Source organism: Rhinatrema bivittatum, chromosome 11 (genome assembly GCF_901001135.1).
Source record: "Rhinatrema bivittatum chromosome 11, aRhiBiv1.1, whole genome shotgun sequence".
In the NCBI taxonomy this organism is placed as follows: domain Eukaryota; kingdom Metazoa; phylum Chordata; class Amphibia; order Gymnophiona; family Rhinatrematidae; genus Rhinatrema; species Rhinatrema bivittatum.
In genome coordinates this window covers 89,893,492-89,911,166 of record NC_042625.1, presented here as the reverse complement: position 1 = coordinate 89,911,166, position 17,675 = coordinate 89,893,492, and the positions used below count along the sequence as shown (strand labels likewise).

Sequence of the window (17,675 nt, the reverse complement as noted above, 5' to 3'; positions counted from 1 at the left end):
TTACACCTGTTCCAAGCAGGCTGTAACTTGTGCATGGTAACCTATGCATGTACTTCTGAAAATAAAATAAAATATGCAGGGAAGTACCAACTCTGTACCCGGATCATCAATCGCAAGTACGCATAAAACTCCCACCATAACAGTGCACCCACTGGGAACACAATGGTGTAAAAGGCTACTTCTGCATAGAGTGCGGTGTTTTCCACGCAGAAGTCCCTTTGAAAATTACTACTATAGAACATAAAGTGTGTATTGTTTTTCCTTTTATTCTGAAATTTCATTCAGAGGAATCATGTAAGATATGCACTGTGAAACAGCAGTGATGTTAACAAATCTTTTGTATTCCTCCAACCAGTCTGCTTTAAGACTGCAGACCCAGCTCGTCATCTTACACTTCACTCCTTGACAAAATAACTGACTTACTATGTAAAAAAGCAAAATAAGATTAAAACATCAGCACTAGGTTTCACTTCTACTGATAATGTTTATTGTATAGTAGTAATGCATAAAAGTGACCACAAGCAAATAGTGCAGACAGTATCTCCCAAAACATGTCATGTACCCCAGGTCCTACCCAGACACAGAGGAAAAAACAGATGCACCCCTCTTACAGAAGAACGACAAGTGCTAAGTCACAACCAGCGATGGCACTGCAACCAGCATTAAGCACTGACAATTACAGCACGCCTGCACCAGGAGTGTTTAACTCTTAAAGCAGAAGATCAATGTTCAAATCTATTATTGCACACAGCTCTGAGCAGCTCTGACACGAAGAATCATCATAAATAATTTGCTACTTTTCCCTGAGTTAGTCTAGGGGAGAGACAAGGTGAAGTGTGGAGGAGTGGGAGAGAGCATGATGCACGAACAGAATGGAAAGGAGGAGGAACAGCAGGGAAGGAACAAGGCGGAAGGGGGTTACAGATCTCTCCTTTCTTGGTTCGGTTCAAGTGACGAAGGATTTCTGGTTTGCTTTTCCCTCTGGATCTCTGGAAATGCTGCCAGTCTGAATCCTGCTTTCCTCACCTCTGCTCCATTTATCCTTTAGGCAATGAATAATCTTCCCCCTCCAGCCCTTAATTACTACAATTAAACTTCCAGAATCCCCATCATGAGCAGATCCAGTGTAAACGGGCAGCTGGCAGCGGTGTCTCCTCACATCAGCCTGAAGCTCAGCAGGGCCAGCAGGGAACTCAGCAGCAGTGACCAGGAGACAGCTAGAGAGAGGCCGAGAAGAAGAGAGAGAAATCTCAACACCGTATAAGAGTTTTCCAGCAGTAAATGTTCTGAGCCCCTCGCTCCTGCATTCTGGTGCTTTTATCTCCGCCTTCCATTTTCCATTTACTTATAAATTCCTCTGATTGAAAGGGAAGGCTCATAATAGGGAATATAAATAAAGAATTCTGCATATATCTTCAGTGTGGTGTGGAGCAAAAGTTTAAGTTACTTTCTGCATCAATGGCATTGAAATCCTTGACTGCATCCCACAGAATGTGTGCTCTTGTGATTATAAATAGGTTTGAGGTTTAAAACAATGCTTGGCTTTTAAAATGAAAAATGAATGAATTACTGTTTGCCTTCTTGTCTCAGTTAAAGTTTCAGTGAAACTACTGCAGAGTGCACTGTGATGTCATCAAGTTCTGCAAAAGCTGTTGCACCATTGGTTAGCACTAGAGGATTCTCACAGGGTCAGGATGCTGCCTGACCAATCACTCTGCTAGATTTTTCACAGTCATTTCGTACATTGAAATGGTCCTTTCCTGGTTTCTTGCCGCACTAGGGTCTGGGCATGGGTGACTCACACAGTCAAAGGCTGCCTCTCCCCAGGGCCGATGTAAGCGTCTGTAGTGCCCTCGTAGAAAAAGGTAACACCGCCCCCCACTCACATCCTCACCATGAGGTGAACGGGACCTCTGAGAGTGGTAGATTATTTAGTGTTATACTCACCCTATTACAGTGCTTGCTAGAGCTCTAGTTCTCTCTCACACATACGTGTTGTGCAAACCTAGCAAGTGCTTCATTCACATTTTTGAAAATGTGGCACCCTGCCCACTGACGCTGCCCTAGGTGACCATCTAGTCCCACCTAAAGGTCACGCGTGTCCTGCCTTTCCCTCATTTGGAATATCATAAGGACACCTAGTCCCAGCTAAACTTAATAACAGGTCAAGAAATCCGCATAGGCAATGTAGGAAACTGTCTTAAGTTGCCATCCAGTCCTGCTGTCAGCACTAGTTTCGTCTTCAAAGCACGTCGGCAAGATGATGGTGCTGGGCCCATGGCAACAATACAAAGAAAATCAGCCCAGGGCATGTGAGCTAGTGCATGTTTATAGGCCCTGCAAGAGCCACACTCTCCTAACATGTGTTTCCTTGATAACAAGAAATTGGTGCTGGAGGAGTGGGTGGTGTGGCCCTCATAGCACTGGATCATAGGCTCCATGCTGATTTTGCCTGCCTATTGCCACCTGAAGATGTGCGTGACATAGGACCAACACCAACTGGAGGAGAGAAGGTGAAGGTGCAGAAGGAAGAGGACCCAGGAGTCCTTCAGAGTATCTCCCTCCTCCAAAGGGACCATCTATGGGTGACAAAGTCCTAAATCTGGTCCTGCTCACTGGGAAGGAGGAAGGGGGAGGCTGTATTTTTATAGGATTCAAAGTGGCAGGACTGAAAGCTTCTGGATTGACATGAACAAACATTAACTGAGGATGCAGGAGGAAAGCTTTCCAAAGACTGCAGCTGGGAGACTTATTCCCAGCAAAGGAATAATGAAGACAAAAGAAAAAATGCTGAATACCTGTGTGGGAGCTGGAACTGAAACTGAAGTCATCTAAAGAGAAAAAGAAAATTGAGTAATGTTGCAAAATTAGCTTCCTAGAAGATTGTAAGAGGAAACAAACTGTTCTGAACTCTCATTCTGCCAGCATTGTCTCTACTGAGTGGGCCACTAATGATAACTTCTTGGATCCCGAGCAGCAGACCCCAGGCCCTGATGAATAACTTCTTCAAGCAGCTGCTCCCATGCAGAAATGTGGGAGCTCTGCTGCCTGCTCTCCGTCATGGAGGCTATTGCATTGCACATCTGAACTGCAAATTCCATTACTGGGACTCATTTCTGTAAAATCACCGAGTTGTGCAAATGGCCAACTAAATATCAGCCTTTTTCTCCTTATGCCACAAGAAAAAGAGAAACGGCCATCCTGGTGGAATATTCAGCTCTTATGCAGAAATGTTTGCACACCCCTGAATTCTGCAGCTGAGTGCCAATGTGTTTCTGAGTTTGATGTGTTTGAGTATTATTTATGAATGTAGTTTATAATACACATTGAACTGGTTTTTACTGCACCTATGGAATATAAGTTTGATAAATAGATGCATAAATAGGATTTGGATGTACACTACTTTTGCTGTAGGTTCCTCATGTAACAGAATGAGCTGTGACCACCAGCATTTTGGTTATATCTGGGGATCATGGCAAGTATAGATGAATCCATCTATAATTTATTCCCACAGCAGACTGTGGTGCTTGTGCTGTGCCCTTTACTCTCTGCTGCCAATGCCAGCATCCAGGTGATGTCCGGTATTAGCTATAGGTTAAACCCCCTCCCCTTAGAGAATGTGTTATTGGTTTAGATACTCTGATTTTTATCTTTACATTGTAGTGAAACTTATGTCCTTTGGTTCATGTACCATACCTGCCAGAGATGTTATAATGCCCAGCGAAATCATTGATCCGGACTCAGCAGAACGTCCTGTCTGACACTGTAGGGAGATAAAAGAAAAGGGTTTATTGCCTTCCTCTCATGGATGTTTAATGCTTAGAGGCTCCTTTATTTGTGGTTAGCTGAGTGGCACAGCAAAACCAAGGTGCTCCTAGGAGAAAAAGAGCATGCATTCTAGTATTTTTATATAGTCACAAAGTATATTTTGACATATAAAATGTGGCATGCTCCAGGGTCCGGTGTACTCCAAGAGTTGGGGTTGATGTCAGAGTGTTGGGTGTCGGGATACAGGGATTGAGTAGAGTGTTATCCAAGGGTTGAAGTTGGCATGGGTCAAGGTTTGGGGCTGGTATTGTCCAAGAGATTGGATTGATGTTGTTCAAATATTGATACTGGTGTTGTATTAATGTTGAGGTTCATGCAGTCCAGGAATTGTGGGTGATGTAGGCCAAGATTGTATAAAGGTTGAGGGATGATATAGAATAAAGGCTGAAGTTGGTGTGGTGCAAGGAATGAGAACAATGTTGTGGGCCAAGGTCTGGTGTTGGTGCAGGAGAGTCCGTGGCACTGCCAGGTTCTTGTGGCTTTGTCTCTTTGTACGTGGCCATTGCTAAAGTATTTCTCCTTCCTGTGTCTATTGATCTGGACTCTAATGGGGATCTGTGGGGACAGGGAAAATGTTGTGTGACCTCCTTGTACAGTAGAGATTATACTGTGCATGCTCTATAGACTGGATTTAAGTCTCAGGCAAAGCAGATACAAGAAGCCAGCAAGCCAGTTTATGTGAAATGTTTTGAAAATAACTTTTATGCCAAAAGCTTTTAATTCTAGCAATTTCAGGAAAGAAAGAAAACCACAAAAAATTGCATCCAAGCAAAATATTTGACAAAATTACTGGAGGATCTTTGTCAGAAAGCGATGCATTTAAGAACTGGGCATAAGTCCCACAGTGGGATTTTTCACACGTTTTTGCTTGCACAATTTTTTTTTTCCCAGTAATTTATTCCCTTCCTGAAGATGCAGGAAATGAAATCCTTGGACAGAAGATGCATTTTTACAAATGTATGCAAGAAAATGAACACGTGCAGGCTTTTGCTTGAAACTGAAGTCTGGTCCTGTAAATCATAAACATTTTTATTAGCCCTAACCCTTACCCCAGTGCAGGTTTCGGTTGTTTTGTCGCAGAGCCGTACAAGACAGTATATATAAACTTCAGGCTGATTTTGAAACATAAGCATTTTGAAGCTGAACCTATCTTCGAGAGAGAGTCCGTTTGTGTCCACGTTCACACCAACGAACTGGTTGGCCGGACAGCTGCAGAGAAAAGATCCAAGTTGCAGTTATCCACGAATAAGATGTTACCGTGCTGGTTAACCCCAGACTCTGTAACATAGACAGGTTGCTTATTCAATAGGGGTGTGCATTTCTTTATAAACAATGGTTATCCAAATCGGACATTTCTGTTTTTGTTCGTTTTACTATGAAACAAATGCAGTTCCCCTGCCCAAAATTCTAAGATTAATTTGTTTTAGAAAATGGTGCACACTATTTGCAGATTGTGAAGAGCAGACAGTATTTTCTGAAATAAAAATGATTTTAATGCTGAATGGTTGATGTGAATTGACAGACTTCGTAGGCCATAAGATCTTTTTCTGCTGTTATGTTTCTATTTTTCTGTGAAAATACAACAAAAAGAAAGCCTACAAAATGAAAAAAAAAGAATAAAAAATGATCAAAAAAAATTAGCTAAAACAATAAAAAGGTCCCTGCACATTCTTATTGCTCAATATACCATATATCCAAATATAACTTATCTGGCTAAGTTACAAGGCATACTCAGTGGCCCGGCTTAGTGGCTGAATACGCGCCTATATATCCACTCATCCTCATAAGTTAATACCGGCTAAGTTACACCTGCTCTATGGCGGTTATGCGGCTAAGCAGCTCCGCCTTGATCTGCCCACTCACAACTTATGTGGCTAACTAGCACCGAATATATGTTGAATATTGACTTCCTTGTATTTAGATGGAATTTTAATAAGTCCCTACATTGTATATGATGCAGCGCGTGGTAAATATTCTAAAGCGTAGTCAGGATCCACGCAGGTAAAGCAAGGCATTGCACGTGTGCATGGGCTGAATGTGCTTAGGTAGATTTTCAGAGGCCTAAAACTGCAAGCACAAGCTCTTAACACGCATACGTTTAGGCACAGACACAAAAACAGAGAGCTTGCTGTATTTCTTGGTGCATTCTAAGAAATGATTTTAAATTCTTTGTTATTTCCTTTTCTTTCCTTGGCTCTTTCGCCATGTTGTGGACTATTTATTGCTGGGAGAGGCTCTTGATTCTTTTTTCCTTACTGACTCTATTCATAATCGAACATGGGATTTACTCTTCATCAGCACCGTCCTCGCTATTTTCAAGATGTCTGTGCTTGGAAATGTAATTTTAAAGAGTTTTTAAAAATAAGAGCCATTACTTATCCACTTAAACTCTGGCTGGTCAGTGGAAAGATGTATTTAAACCCCAGCTCAGTCTGGATAAATAGGACAAATCTTTTTTAATATTGACTTCCTTGTGTCTGAAAACAGATTTGTTGTATGTATGTTAAAAGTGCATGTGTTAGACTCCCTATTAAAATTTTACCCTTTATCTTTAGATAACACCTCACTCGCTACCTTACACTGTATCCTTCTCTGGCCCTCCTGTGCTATATTACTTGTTTCTCTGCATTTATTTATTTACTCATTCTTTCATTTTCTATACCATAGTTCCAAATGAAGATCACAACGGTTTACATCATGGCATACATAATATGAATTGACAAATGCAATCACTTAATGTGATCATATAACATAGAGTTTAAAGACAGACTTGATTTTTCTATACCACAAGCTTCTCCTAACCTGAGTCCTAATCCTTCTCAGCAGAAAAACTGAACAATGTTCTCTCTGCACAGCAGTAAATACAAATCCGATTCTCTCATCGGCTACACAGAGACACATTACAGATAACGGGTGCACACAGACCCAGTGTGGTGCAACCGGGACATTTCTTGAAGGGCCTGTGCAGGGCTGGTGATGTGGGTGGGCAAGTCAGTCTCCCACTGGAGGATGGCAGCGATAGTGCCGAGCTGCACACTGCACAGCCCCCCCTTCCGTATCCTCCTCACCACCACAGGATGTGCTCACACGCCCCGAGCTGGCCAAGAATGACCCAGCTTGCCTAAACTTGGTGGTGGGCCATGAGAGCTGAACAGCCAGCTGTGAGGAAGGGGGATGGGCGGGGGGAAGGTGTGGCATGACGACTGACATTGTTGCCCAGTGATGGTCCTGTGACGGGGTACATAAGAGAATTCTTCAGAGGGAGGAAGATAAAAGCTTAGGGCCAGGGAAGACCAGAAAGCTCTGCACAGGAAAAGAAAGCAGAAGAGAGTAAGCTAAGACTGTGTTTGTACGAATGCCATACCTGAGAGAAGCTGCTGAGTTAAGCAGGCTTTCTTTTCTGATGATTTTGGTTTTTTTGTATATATTAAAGCATTTTGTGTAAGAAAAGGCTGAGTCCTGATTTCTCCTGTCCTCTGTAAGCCAAGGGCTGTCCACACATTATCACAGGTCGTTTCTATGCATGTCTATACATCTCTAAAGTGATCCTTATATAAGGGAAGTCTCTGCCTTTTAATACTAGAATCCAGACTTCCTAGGTCTATGATCAGGTTACTGCACCAAAACTTACATTTGTTAAAAGAAAACTATCTAGCAAAGATGTGAAGCAATGCCCCTATTTTCCCCATTAAACTGCTATGGCACCAGGCAGGATGCCTGTTTCACCTTAATTCCCCTTATGAGAGAGAGCTCTGTGGGCAGGGCCCAGCAGGGGAGGAATAAGAGCTGGAATCCAGGTGGGGATAGACAGACCAGCCCGGGTCTCCAGGAGGAAGGCAGCTCCTGTTGAGTAAAGCTGTCCAATACTGAACTGTGCCGAAACTGAGGGAAGCAGTACTGAACTGTAACTGAAGTACACTTTTCTGAAGGGAAAAACAGTTTACTGTTGTTTGTTTGTGAAAGTGAATAAAGATATAGGGGTAGATTTTCAAAACGTATGTGCGCACACATGGACACTCGCATGTTATAAAATGCTGGGTTGGCGCGCAAGGAGGGGGGTATAATTTTGCAAAATGACGTGGCGACAAATTGGGACCTTCCCCAGTTCCCTCCCAGTCCACTCCAATTAAGGGAGGGAACTTCCCAACCCCCTACCCTAACCTCCCCTCTCCTACCCTCCCCCTATCCCTATCCTAACTACCCATACATTTTTTGTTTGACCTTTTGCTCCTGCAAAGGAGCAGAAACAAGTTGCTCGTGCTGGCACCCTGCCGGCATGCAATCCCCCAGCACATCGGCAAATGGCCGCTGTGCCGGGTGCCTCTAGCCCCGCCCTGCTCCCCAGACCGTCCCATTTTAAAGCCTTTGCACTTACACGTGTCCCGGGGTTTATGCGCGTGGCCGGGACAATTTGCAAATGGGCCTGGCCAGGCACGTAAACCCAGGATTTACACGCAGCGGGGTTTTAAAATCTATCCCATAGTGTTTTAAGAAAGGCTGGAGTCGGGCTACATTTATGTCTCCAGTCCTGGGGAATCACCGCTTGGTCCCATAGGAGACTATTTCTTTTTTAAGGCTAATGAGTGTTTCAAGATTCATGTTTCTTGAATTGCTAAGGTCCCTTCACTGTCTGAACGCTATCCAAGGAAGGAATCTTAGCAGGAGGCTGGGTTGATCCTTATGAAAACAGTTAGTACATATTTTAATGATGGCGGCACTATGCCAGACCTGCTTGTAATGTACGTATGATGTCATCTGCATGCTTTCAATGGGAGACCCATGAAGCAAAGATTGAGATTCTGTACTAATACATTATAAGGTTATGAGTTGCCATTCTAGCGTTGTGTTGTGGACCCAAACATCTCATAAGACAAGCTCTGATCCAAGCAAAGGGAACATTGGGAGATATATAGGTATCTGGTCAACATCTATATGCACGCCCTGCTTATAATGTTTAAAAAGTAATATTATTTGATAAGCACAGGCCCTGCTGCAACAATTGGATAGTAAATGCTAAATCTCGTTAGTAAGCTTCTTCAAGGTTATTAACAGGTCACTTACCCGCCTGTGATCAAGTCCACTTTGTTGGGGTCATTGGGATTAGGTGTGGGTGTGGCGAAGGCATTAATAATTCTTAAAGCAAAAATATTTCCATCAACAGACTGTGATATCAAACCAATGTACACAGTTGATCCCACAGACAGAACCTGGGTTGAATCCAATGGTACAGCATACGCAGCATCCACAAAGGCAGCGATGGTGGTTTCTGCTGTCCCCGGCACCCCTGGAATAGTCAGATTCACTGAACTGGAAATGAAAGAGGCAAATACAGGGTTAAGCATGCAGAATAATCCAAAATCATCTCTAGTGTGCAGTAAGTGCCTAGCGGTTTGAGCAGCAGGTGACAAGCAGGGAAACCTGGGTAGAAATCCTGCTTCTTCCACTGCCGCTCCTTGTGACCTGGAGAAGACACTCTTCAGCATTTTACTGGCAGGGACCTACCGGCTGCTCCTGAATTTGTAACTCACCTTGAGCTTCGATTTGGAAAGGCAATTGATCAAATCCGAATTAATTAGAAGACAGTTTGCTTTGCGTGTCATTATGATGATGGCCACCATTGTAGTTCTTACTAATCGCCCCCTTTATCACGTGAAATCCATCAGCCTCACCCCCACCCTTCTACGTATCCTGCTCATCAATATGGCCTTTAATTCCATGGCAAATGGTGTGCTAAAGAGATTAAATAACAGAACTGTGCTGCAGATGACTTCTGTGTTTAAGAGGATAATTTAGAGCAGCCCGAGGGCATTTTGCGCCTGCAGAGTTTACCCTGAATTTTCAAAGTGGATTTTATGTCCATAAATCCGCCTTGAAGATCTGTGGGTGCACGCGCAATCCAGCACAGCATGCACGCACGAAGTTACAGCTGCAAGTTTCCGTGCGTACATTTACGAGCGTGGCATCGAAACTTTAAAGTATGTGCGTGAATCCTTCCCCTCTCCTACCACCCCTGGAACACTAACTTTCTATGCCCGTAAAAATACGCACAAAATCATGTTTACCTGCAGACGTCCCACACTGATTTTAAATGGGAGTTACGTGCAGAAAATGGGGTTTTTCAAAATTACCCCTAATGTCCATTACTGCTGACCCCTATGAGATTAGACTTAGACACTTAAACAGGTAGAGCCTGGAGGAGAGGAAGTCAGGGCTGATATCACAGACGCTCACAGAGAAAGGTGTAAGATGCAAATCTGCAGTCAGTAGAAAGGAAGATCTACACCAAGAGGTCATGATATGAGCCTCCGATGGGGAAGAGTTAAGGATGAGCATTACTTGGAGATTTTAATAATTCTTCCCATTTTGTTTCATTCTTAAAACAAAACAAAAGAGACATGAACAAACTTTCATTTGTTCTCTTTCATTTTCTTTAAAAACAGGGCATCCCATTGCAAAAAAAAAAAAACCCCTCCTGGCCCTGCCAGGATCCCTCCCAGCCTCCCCCTGTCTTCCTTCTTCACGGGGCAGAAGTGATCCCCGGTCGCTCCTGCTCGGACGCGGGCCTCAGTCTCCATGGGCAAAACCACTGACAGAATTCAAGCAAGCCTGGGATCAGCACGGACGATCCTTAGTCGCAAAGACGGAGGGCGACGTGGCGTGCTGACCGTGTTAGTGCACTTCAATGCAGGGAAATAAAGGTTACAAAATCAAAGGAAGACAATAACTAGGGTTCTGTATTACTTTGTTATTGGACTAACTGAACACATTAATAGAAAGGCTGAGATGAAGTGGCGTCTGTGGTGTTGCACCAGAAGTGAAATTGTGCAGCGTGGATGGACCTTATCTGCCGTCAGATTCCAAGCTGCCCTGGCCCTCCTGTTCCCAGCACCATCGTTAGCCTTTCCAGTCTCCGTATTCATACTGCCTAATCAATAGACATCAAACGTTAAATGCCAGCAATGCATCCGTTATAACAAAACGCCAGCAATGCATCCGTTATAACAAAATGTAATTCTGAATTATGGAACGATTCCCCAGGAAGTGGATTTTGTGATTTTTTTCCCAGAAAGATGGGATGTGACAGCCTTTTCTAATTGCAGCTGTGTCTTAGTATTAATACTGTTAGGATAATATCGCCAGCTTCCTCTCATAACGTACCACCACTGTGTAAGTCACATCCCATTCACTGAGCTTTCTTTCCATTCTGGGTCTATGGGGAACTGAGCTTTGTAAATTAGGCCTCTGAGTTCCCTTCATGCTGGCACCATATTCCCAAGTCATCTGCCAATTTAGTGCCAACGTATGGGCTGCAAAGCCCACAAGTTCATATTCATCTTCTCGCTTCCACCCATGTTGACCCAACCTAGGATTTTCCTCGTGTTTCTTAAAAATGCTGCACATTTATCCAGAGAATAGTTGTAACACAAAAACACAGAATTTGATGGCAGAGAAGGAAGCACAGGCCCATCCAGTCTGCCCAGATTGCTTGTGTTGGCATTGGTTTATGTCAGTACTGTCGATCTTCATGTCTTCTGCATATCGTCTGTGCTTATCCCAGACTTTCTTGAATTCTGTCAGTGGTTTTGCCCCTGGAGACTGAGGCCCTCACTATTTTCATGTACGGAAAATATCGATTAAGGTGCCAATCTCTGTCTGCCGGCGCCAGTTACAGCTGCAACAGCGGCAGAGCAGGAGCGACCAGAGATCACTTCTGCCCCGTGAAGAAGGAAGACAGGGGGAGGCTGGGAGGATCATGGGATGGCCAGGAGGGATTTTTTTGCAATGGGATGCCCTGTTTTTAAAAGGAAATGAAAGAGAACAAATGAAAGTTTGTTCATGTCTCTTTTGTTTTGTTTTAAGAATGAAATAAAATGGTAAGAATTGTTAAAATCTCCACGTAATGCTCATCCTTACAGTCTTCCCCCTCGGAGGCTCATATCATGAAAGCTAGTCACAAATATATTAACGTATTTCAATGAAAAGGCATCATCTGCAACTTTCATTTGTGTGTGTGATTATTTCCTGCCAGAGTACATCCATAAGTAGGCCGAGAACATCCAACCTCATTTCAGATGGGAAAGGAAATAATGAGCTACTTTCTATGCATCAGTATTTTGAATAAAGACTTGCTCTGAAAATCTCCTGGAAGTGTTCAGGAACTGCAGGGGGTAATATTCAAAGTCATGCGTACGTATAATCCTGATTTTGAGTGTGTAAATGGCTGTGCTAAGACATCCCTGGGCTCAGGTCGCAGAGCACTTTGATACAAACTGCAGAGAGGTGGAGTTTTAAAAAGCATGCGTGTAAGTTACCCCCCCCCCCCCCGGAATTGAAGGGGAGGTGTAAGTTTATGCAAATTAATCTGTTGCGTGTACTCAGGCTCTTAAGCATACAAATCTTGAAAGTGAACTTGTGTGCATAACTTTGCTTTGAAAACTCTTGGTAAAGTCCACGTGGATGATGCTCAACACAGGGAGTTATAAAATGACCCTCTGAAGAGGGCAATTTTCCAAGCCACTCAGAGGGGTAATCTGGCTGTCTGGATATAGCTGCCCCCCCTCTGTCCGGCTACAAGCACACGCAGTCTTCCATGGCGGCCTTATTTCTAGCCGGACCACGTGGAGGTGTTCCCGGCTGCGTATTTCAGTCAGGAGAGCAAAATGGTGCACACCCACACCAGTTTAAAAAATCCAGTTTATACCTGTTAATTTCCACAGAAAGTTTACCTGCACATAAAAACAGGTACAGAGCCTGAGGTCATCCGTAACTCACTCTCAGAGTACTTCTTGTATATTAGCAAATAATAAGATTTAATAAAAACTTTCTGCCTGTGGAAAATGTTCAAAGGGAAAAATCTGCATGATCCTTCCCACTGAAAATTAGGTACAAAATCCACAGGTAGAAAGTACCTATAGGTGTTGCACCAAGGTCAGGGGTGACTAAATTGCCCCTTAAAAAGATCAACAAAGCAGCACAAAGGTGAAAAGTGTTAGGAAGACCGGAGAGGTTTAATTCGGGGGAGGGGGGTGCAGTTTGGATGGGGAAGGTGGATAAGGCCTTGCACAATGTGGCAGTGGTGGGGTGGAAGGTTTTGTTGTCAAATGCACCAGGCTCTTCCCCTTGTTCCTAAACCCAGCCTCTCCCTGCTGCCAGGGGTGCACTTACTTCATTACAGGGTGCAGGGCGTTGGCCAGACTGGCCAGAAAGGTGCGGTTGTAGGTGCAGGAGAAACTGAGGTTGAGCGTAGACCCGAACACAAGCCCATTAAAAAATGAAGAATAGATGTAGAGGACATTCGAGTACGTCACATTCACATCACTTATCTGAGGAAACAAAAAAGGATGTGAAAACCACTCAAACTCCCAAAACACAGGAAAACACCAAATACAATCCCTCCTTTTCAGGCTAACATTAGCTGTCAATGTGACTTGTTTCCTGAGAGCCAAATCAGGATTTATAACATGCCAGCAGCTTTTCATACAAGTGTAACACATGTGAGGAGCTACAGGGGACCAAGCATCAGGAAGGACTCGCTGCACGTCTGTTCAATACTTAAGGTGTTTCTGTTTGCCCCGCATTTCCCTGGCAAGGTGATGGTGGGATTACGAATGGAGCCTCAGTGAGATTTAACCCGTGTCAGATCCCTGCAGGCGGACCCTGGGACATTCTCACGCCTGGGGAGTCCCTGCGAGAGTGAGACCTTACCACACTCCCTCCCTGCTTCCTAAGGACTCTCCTCCCCCATTCCAACAGGAGATTTCACGCTGCCATTAAAATCAGCGCTCAGTCTACAACTCTAGCTGTAAACTTTCAAAAGGAGACTTTGATATAATGAGGAAAATAGTTGGAAAAAAAACAATGGTTAAGAGCAGGGCTGGTGCATTCCAAATGGTGAACTAGGCGGTCAGCTAGGGCGCCAGCTGTTAGGGGTCAGCAAAGAGCAACCATGTGGGGCCACGAGTGGCACCTCTGTTTGTGTGTGTGTGAGAGGGATTGTGTGTGTACGAGAGAGCAATAGTGTTAATGAGAGAGAGGGAGGGAGCCTGTGTGTGAATGAGACAAGGACCCTAAGTGTGTGTAAGAGAGGGGACCTGTCTGAGTGAATGAGGTCAGGGCCGAAGCCAGGGCCTGATGGGAGTGGGGGGGTGAGGGGAGCAGGCACAAGGCAGAAGGTTCTCCAGGGGCACCTAATACCCTTGCATCGACTCGGGTTAAGAGTTTGCATCAGTCATGGTCATTGTTTAAAATACATCTTAGAAGCTCAATCCAGATGTAGTCCATGCATTAAATAAAGTGGAAGGAAGGCCAAACAACTGCCAGCATGGTTAAAAGGTGAGGCGAAAGAGGCTATTTTATCCAAAAGAACTTCTTTCAAAATCTGGAAAAAGGATCCAACTGATGAAAATATAAAAAAGCATAAGCATTGTCAAGTTAGATGTAAAGCATTGATAAGGTGGGCTAAGAGACAATTTGAAAAGAAGCTGGCTTAGAGGCAAAAACTCAAAAACCTTTTAAAATGTATCCGAAGCAGGAAGCCTGTGAGGGCGTCAGCTGGACCGTTAGATGACCGAGGGTTTAAAGGTCATCACAGAAAGAGTGAATTAATTTTTTGCTTCGGTGTTTACTGAAAAGGATGTAGAGGAGATACCTGTGCTGGAAACATTTTCACTGGTGATGATTCAGAAGAGCTGATACAAATCACTGTGAAACTGGAGGATGTAATAAGGCAGATTAACAAAATAAAGAGAAGCAAATCTCCTGGACCAGATGATATATAAAAGAACTAAAAAATGAAATTGCAGATCTGTTACTGGTAATTTGTAACCTATCATTGGACTCGTCCACCGTGCCTGAAGACTGGAGGGTGGCCAATGTAAGCTCGATCTTTAAAAAGAGCTCCAGGGGTGATCTGGGAAACTACTGACCTGCGAGACTGACTTCAGTGCTTGTAAAAATCATGGAAACCATTCTAAAGAACAAAATCACAGAACATATAAATGGTTTAATAGGACACTGCCAGCATGAACATAAAAACATAAGAACATAAGAAATTGCCATGCTGGGTCAGACCAAGGGTCCATCGAGCCCAGCATCCTGTTTCCAACAGAGGCCAAAACCAGGCCACAAGAACCTGGCAATTACCCAAAAACTAAGAAGAACCCATGCTACTGATGCAATTAATAGCAGTGGCTATTCCCTAAGTAAACTTGATTAATAGCCATTAATGGACTTCTCCTCCAAGAACTTATCCAAACCTTTTTTAAACACAGCTATACTAACTGCACTAACTACATCCTCTGGCAACAAATTCCAGAGCTTTATTGTGCGTTGAGTGAAAAAGAATTTTCTCCGATTAGTCTTAAATGTACTACTTGCTAACTTCATGGAATGCCCCCTAGTCCTTCTATTATTCGAAAGTGTAAATAACCGAGTCACATCTACTCGTTCAAGACCTCTCATGATCTTAAAGACCTCTATCATATCCCCCCTCAGCCGTCTCTTCTCCAAGCTGAACTGCTCTAACCTCTTCAGCCTTTCCTCATAGGAGAGCTGTTCCATCCCCTTTATCATTTTGGTTTACACAAGGGGAATTTTGCCTCATAAATCTGCTACGTTTACTGAAGGGTTTAATAAACACATGGAGAGCTGGTAGATGTAGTGTATTTGGATTTTCAGTAGTTGCTTGATTAGTGCCCTATGAGATAATTCTGAGAAAATTAAAAAGTCATGGCATAGGAGACAATGTCCTATTATGGATTGTAAGCTGATTAAAAAATAGGAAGCAGAGTAGGACTAAATGTTCAGTTTTCTGAGTGGAGAAGGGTAAACAGTGGAGAGCCTCACTAATCTGTACTGGGACTGCAGCATTTTAAATATATTTATAAATGATTTGGAAAAGTGATCAAATTTACAGACAAAACAATATTATTCAGGGTTGTTAAATCACAAGCAGATTGTGATAAATTGCAGGAGGCTCTTGCAAGAGTGGAAGATTGGGCATCCAAATAGCAGATTAAATTAAATGTGAACAAGTGCAAAGTGATCACTTTTCCCCTTGTGCAAAGTGATGCACAAGGGGAAAAGTAACCCATATTATGGTTACATGATGTTAGGTTCCATATTAGGAGCTACCATCTAGGAAAAGATCCTGGGGTCAGAGGGGACAATACATTTTATTCCTTAGTTCAGTGCAGTGGCAATGAAAAAAGCAAAGAAAATGTTAGAAATTATTAGAAATTATTAGGAAACCAATGGAGAATAAAATGGCAAATGTCATAATGCCTCTGTATCACTCCATAGTGAGACAGCACTTGGAGTATATGTGCTGTTTTGGTCGCTGCATCTCAAAACAGAAATAATTGCATTAGAAAAGGTAGAGAAGAGGGCGACTACAATGATAAAGGGGATGGAACAGCTCCCCTATAAGGAAAGGCTGAAGAGGCTGGGTCTGTTCAGCTTGGAGGATATGATAAAGGTCTATAAAATCATTAGTGGAATAGAATGGGTAAATGTAAATTGGTTATTTAGTCTTTCAAAAAAATACAAAGATTATGGGACACTCCATGAAGCTAGTAAGTAGCAAATTCAAAACAAATCAGAGACAATTCTTTTTCACTCAGTGCACAATTAAGCTCTGAGAATGTGGGTTTAAGAAAGGTTTGGACAAGTTCCTGGAGAAAAAGTCAACACTGTTATTAACCAAATAGACTTAAGAAATAGCCACTACATAATGCACTATAGAAGCATGGGATCTATTTAGTTTTTGGGTACTTGCCAGGTTCTTATGGCTTGGATTGGCCACTGTTGGAAACAGGATGCTGGGCTTTTGATGGACTCTTGGTCTGACCCAGTATGGCAACTTCTTATGTTCTTAATGGTCTTCTGTGCTCACTGAAGGATATTGAAAGAAGGAGGATGTGAAAGAAGGGAAGATGGTCTGATCTATAGTTACATGGGTAAAATAGGGGGATTGAAAATTATCCCCCCTCCCTGCAGATAAAAGAGCAGGGGAGGTGGAGCTGGTCAACAATGCACGGAGGATTCCCTTTTAAACTCCCAGGGGTGTGATATAAGCTGCAAAAGTTATCCTTGCTGCCCAGCAGGCACTCTCATACCCTCAGTGTGGTCAGCCCCTGCATTTTTTAAACTTTGTGGGGCATTTCCACTTGACAAAGTGCTTACAGGCCTGCAGCGAGGGAGGTTTGAATTGCTCCGATAATCATTAATATGTTATTGATTATGACAATTGTCAGGAACTCTTGGTTTCCTTACCAAGAGCAATGTGCTATCTACCTGGGGAGGATCTGAGAAGTTTAACTCCCCCATGTGGGAGCTGCAGATGGAGTTGCCTTAGCTTTTTTAAACCCCTGCCACCATCTTAGGGTGTGGATTTTTAGTTAGGTTTTCTCCTGTAAATTGTTTTCTAACTTTTTGGAGAGGGTTTTTTGCTGTTTAGCCTTTGTGGATCAGCCTGTTCAGTCTGGCCTACTTTTCCTGTGCTTACTGATTTTTTATCTAATTTTGGAGGCTTTCCTTGGGAGAGCCTTGGTAGGGGTAGGGAAGATTCTGCTGCCCTCTATCTTACCTCCAGTGGATAGATCAGTCAGTGACCAGATGCAGAGGATTTTCATATTTAAGTTGGGGGTTTTTTCAGTAATTATCTCCTCAATTTTGAGCCAAGGAAGCTTTTCCACCCTTCCTGTCTGTATTTTGGTTTTCTCCCTTTCTGAGTAAAAGTCTAATTTTCTTCCAATTGGAACCAAGTGCTCATGGTACCAGGGAATCAGTTTCCAACCCAGTGGGAGACAAAGTGTCTTTGACCTAGGAAGAGCCTGAAGAGCGGCAGC

At 43.3% G+C, this 17,675-nt stretch overlaps 1 protein-coding gene across 1 annotated transcript in view; it reads right to left on the bottom strand.

Moving 5' to 3' along the window:
* Positions 1-456: 456 nt before the first annotated feature.
* Positions 457-17,675, bottom strand: part of LOC115073322 (pancreatic secretory granule membrane major glycoprotein GP2-like) — a 29,213-nt gene continuing 11,994 nt past the window's right edge. Inside the window, exons 8-13 of the mRNA XM_029571644.1 lie at positions 12,994-13,151; positions 8,890-9,135; positions 4,878-5,037; positions 3,697-3,763; positions 2,799-2,831; positions 457-1,217 (exon numbers count right to left, since the gene is read on the bottom strand). Of these exons, the coding sequence (XP_029427504.1) occupies positions 1,156-1,217; positions 2,799-2,831; positions 3,697-3,763; positions 4,878-5,037; positions 8,890-9,135; positions 12,994-13,151 (726 nt within the window). The 3' untranslated portion in view covers positions 457-1,155. The remainder of the gene's footprint in view (positions 1,218-2,798; positions 2,832-3,696; positions 3,764-4,877; positions 5,038-8,889; positions 9,136-12,993; positions 13,152-17,675) is intronic.